The sequence below is a fragment of the Trichosurus vulpecula genome, chromosome 7, assembly GCF_011100635.1.
Source record: "Trichosurus vulpecula isolate mTriVul1 chromosome 7, mTriVul1.pri, whole genome shotgun sequence".
NCBI lineage: Eukaryota > Metazoa > Chordata > Mammalia > Diprotodontia > Phalangeridae > Trichosurus > Trichosurus vulpecula.
This window is the reverse complement of record NC_050579.1, coordinates 128,361,854-128,366,275: the sequence shown is the minus strand read 5'-3', so window position 1 is coordinate 128,366,275 and position 4,422 is coordinate 128,361,854. Positions and strand designations below refer to the sequence as shown.

Below are 4,422 nucleotides of genomic sequence, written 5' to 3'. Positions count from 1 at the left end.
TTTTAATCAGGGGCTTTTTTATTCCGTCAGTTCCATTATCTGACTCTTCATGCCTCCATTTGAAGTTGTCTTGGCAAAGATACTGGAGTGGTTTGCCAGTTCTTTTTCCAGCTCATTTGACAGATGAGGAACTGAGGCAGACAGGGGTAAGTGACTTGCTTAGAGTCACACAGCTAATATGTGTCTAAGGACAGATTTGAACTCAGGAAGATGAGTCTTCCTGACTCCAGGCCCAGCACTCTATCTACTGCACACCTAGCTGCCCAAATGATAGGAGCTTAGTATCTTCCTATTCATAATGTGAATTTTATAGTTATTAGGTTACTGTGCACATAGAGAAGGGCAATCTACTTATTTATAATAAATTCAGAGAGAGGCAGTATGACTTGGTGGATTGAGACTTGGTCTTAGAGTTAGAATCTTGACTTGGATCTTGGGATCTTCTCCTACATCTGACACCTAATATACTTGTGACCAAGGTCAAGTCACATACTCTCTCAGTGCCCAAAGCCAACTCTCAAGGATTATAAATGACAGACAAGTTACCAGCTGTCATTACTGGAGCGAGCTTCCATACAATCGGTTCCCCACAGCAATGGAATGGCAGGTGGGTGCAGTCCAGGGGTATATAGGGTGTTCCAAGAGGCCAAGCACTCCTGGTGTGAGGGCTTAACAAACTGTTTTCAGTGCTGCTCATCCACCTCTGGTTTCCATCCGCCACCCAATTCTCACCTGTGGCTCTAAGAAGCTGTAGCATGCACAGTAGCCAAACCTGGGCAAAATTGTCTTGGCAGACAGGTTAACCAGGTAGAGGATAATCAATAGTCTCAAAACTCTCAGTGAGTTAGGGTTATGACTGCCTCAAGCATGTGAAGACTCCTCACCCCTACCACCCAGCCCTACAGAATGGGCAGACGAAAACAATTTGTTCCAACAGGTGTGAAGGCAGCTGAAGAAGTTGTTGTAGAATGCTTAGAGCTTGGTCAGAAACTGAAGGTGTCAAGGTACGTCCCAGGCCATTGCCAGTCTGACCATGTCCTGACGCTGGACTGTGATGACTCTGGAAGAGAGAGTGAGGCTGATGAATTTGTCTAATTCTGACTCACTTAAAATCCAATTCCCCCCTTTATATCATTAGTCCTCTTCAAAAATGAAAGACAAACAACAACAAGTACAGTCCATCCCAGCCTCAACCAGATGCAGTCATTGAGGAGATATAGAAGGACAGAATATAGTTTGGAGGCAGGCACCACTGGGAAGTCTTATTCCAGCTTGGGTTCATATCTTATAGACAAGTTGGGGAATTCTTTATGCCACACAGAAACTCACCAATGAGGTTAAATGTGGATTTGGATTTCAAATCCTAATTACTTAATCCTAACATCTTGTTCTGCTATTTCCTATACAATGCACATACATGTCATATGTATAGATATAGGTGCATGTGTGTACATGCTCTGTATATATTTATATATATATTACATATGGTTAAGTATGTTTGTATGTTATGGCTAATGAATATGTGTGTATGCTGTCTGTATATAGGGTATCCCAAAAGTTTTAGTGTTGTCTTTAGCAATTAAAGGTTAAAACTGCTCAGATTCTTTTGTGACACCCTGTATCTGGAGCAGCAGCTTTGACTAGTAGAAGGAAGGCTTGCTTTGTAATTAGGAAGCCCTGAGTTCTGACACATGATCACTGCTGAGAAAATCTTTTAGCCTCCCCAACAACTCTGTAACACTGCAAGTTACACAGTCGTGGTCAATTTGCTTTGGAGAAAGACGTGTCCACAGTGGAAGTTTCTCACAATTCATTGAATATATGCATATTTATGTCATACATAAGTATGTATGTATTCAGAGATTCCAATAAAATCCTCCTCTGATGCCTCAGTGTACGATGAAAATGACCAAGGGCTCTCAAAGATTCCACCAATGAATCCAAGTACATTCAACCAGACAGAACCCCCCAAAAACCTTAAAGTAAGGATGCAATAATTGTTTGTATGTTTGTGGTCTGGGGATCAGCTAGCACAGGAAAAAATTCTAAAAACTTATTGAGGAGTGATGCACTAACGTGGGCAGCTGATACCTAAGACAGTACAGATTACTGTCTAATGATCAGGAGAAACTGTTAAAACACACCTACATATGTGTGTATATGTATTTTGTACATATGTATGTATATTTGTGTGTATATGCCTTCATTTACATTGTAGGCAGGGTGCCCTAAAAGATAGCACAATTTTAAGCCTTAATACCTATGCAGAGAAGTATATGCAAACACATATATGTGTACACATACATATGTATATATATGTATTTATTCCTGCATTTGTGTTTGCATACATACAGATATGTGTTACCAGTACATTCATTATAATGGTTATTGGAAAAAACTTTCTAGTTCACACCTAACCCCACAGGGATTGTCTCTTTGGGGGTTTTCTGGCACTTCTTTGGCACAGTTCCAGAAAGGTTGTGGTACTTTGGGCATTAACTCAGAATTGACAAGTGAAGAAGGAAAAAGTAATAAAAAGTGACCCTCGAACTGAGTTATCCTTTAGTACCTCACCAAACTTTGCAGAGGATCTTGTCAGAGGTACAGAACAAGAAGATTAAAGGGAAATGTCACCAAGCAGAGAAGCAGTGACCCTCTTGGTGCTGATCCTTAGTAGCCTTATTCAAAGCTATTTATTTAGCAGTTTTTAGATTAGGGGAAGCAGTTCTACTGATTTAATGGACATATACTGAATTTAACAGAGGATGGGGGGATTTATTGTTTATAGGAAAGAGGGTTAGGAATTAAATATCTATGTAGTGCCTACTCTGCCAGCGAATGTGTTAAGTGTTTGACAAATATCTCAGTGAAATGAATCATTAGCTCATGAAGGATAGAATTTGACTTTGTACAGACATGCATTTTATTTATCTTTTTTTCAGGAATGTTGGAAATGTCAATGATAATTTTCTGTGATTACCAAGAAAAACAAAGATACTTATAAGCTGAAAGAGAAGAATGTTGAGCAGCAGCCATCAATCCCAGCCTGCAGCTGTACAGCTCTGCTATGAGAACATCAATGGGTCCTGCATTAAAACCTCCTACTCCCCAAGACCCAGAGTCATCCTCTACCTGGCCTTTGGCTCTGGAGTTATCCTGGCTGTCTTGGGAAACCTCTTGGTCATGATTTCAATCCTTCACTTCAAGCAGCTGCACTCTCCAGCCAATTTTCTGATTGCCTCCTTGGCTTGTGCTGACTTTTTGGTGGGAGCCACTGTGATGCCCTTCAGCATGGTGAGGTCGGTGGAGAGTTGCTGGTATTTTGGGGAGAGTTATTGTAAATTTCACTCTTGTTTTGATTTCTCATTTTGTTATTCTTCCATTTTTCACTTGTGCTTCATCTCCATTGATAGATACATTGCTGTCACTGATCCTCTGGTCTATCCAACCAAATTCACTCTGTCAGTTTCAGGAATATGCATTGCATTTTCCTGGCTCCTTGCCACTGTATTTAGTTTTTCACTTCTTTATACGGGTGCCAATGATGATGGGTTGGAGGAATTAGTAAGTGCCCTCACCTGTGTGGGAGGTTGTCAGATTGCTGTGAATCACACCTGGGTACTGATAGACTTTCTCTTGTTCTTCATTCCCACTCTGGTCATGTTCACTCTTTATTGTAAGATCTTTCTGGTAACTAAACAACAGGCTAGAAAGATAGAAAGTATGAACAGCAAAACTGAGTCCTCCTCAGAGAGTTACAAAGCCAGAGTGTCCAAGAGGGAGAGAAAGGCAGCCAAAACTCTGGGCATTGCAGTGATTGCATTTCTGATTTCATGGTTCCCATACTTTATTGAATCGATAATTGATGCTTTCCTAGGGTTCATCACCACAACCTATATTTATGAAATTTTAGCTTGGTTTGCCTATTATAACTCAGCTATGAACCCTTTGATTTATGCTTTCTTTTACCCTTGGTTTAGAAGAGCATTTAAACTGATTGTCACTGGGAAGATCTTCAGAGGTCACTCTTCAATAATAGATTTGTTTTCTGAACAAGTTAAGGTTTTAGACTGAAGAAGCTAAAATATGGGACAAGATTTAAAAAAAGGAACAGGTGAATTATTTTGAGATGAAAGTGTGCTTTATTCGGTCTCAATCCCAAATCCAGGGCTGATGTTTAATAAAATTTATTTACCTTGCCAAATTGCTCATGTTTACCAGATGTTTTCAAAGTTGCTTTCCTGTTCCTCTCTTCTCTCATTTGACATTTGTTTTTGTTCATTATTGCTCTCTTGGACCAAGAAGTAAAAGGACTTTTTTTCTAATGAATATGTTATAATCTTATCTAAACTCCTTCCTCTGTTAGCCTTTCCTTTGCAGTAGATGAGGAACCTGTTTTGCTTCTTCTGTCTGCTTCCAAGA

At 39.9% G+C, this 4,422-nt stretch overlaps 1 protein-coding gene across 2 annotated transcripts; it reads left to right on the top strand.

Moving 5' to 3' along the window:
• The first annotated feature begins 1,484 nt into the window (after positions 1-1,484).
• On the top strand, positions 1,485-4,074 carry LOC118858113 (trace amine-associated receptor 7a-like). Of its 2 annotated transcripts, XM_036768564.1 has the most exons (2): positions 1,485-1,492; positions 3,033-4,074. In XM_036768564.1, exons 1-2 carry the CDS (start codon positions 1,485-1,487, stop codon positions 4,072-4,074), a joined length of 1,050 nt encoding a protein of 349 aa, XP_036624459.1. The 2 variants fall into 2 exon arrangements, with proteins under 2 accessions (XP_036624459.1, XP_036624458.1); XM_036768563.1 differs by lacking the exon at positions 1,485-1,492 and having other exon boundaries at positions 3,019-4,074.
• The last annotated feature ends 348 nt before the right edge of the window (positions 4,075-4,422 follow it).

Coding starts and splice junctions, on each gene's coding strand:
- LOC118858113 (XM_036768563.1), top strand. CDS start 3,019: ATGTTGAGCAGCAGCCATCAATCCCAGCCTGCAGCTGTACAGCTCTGC.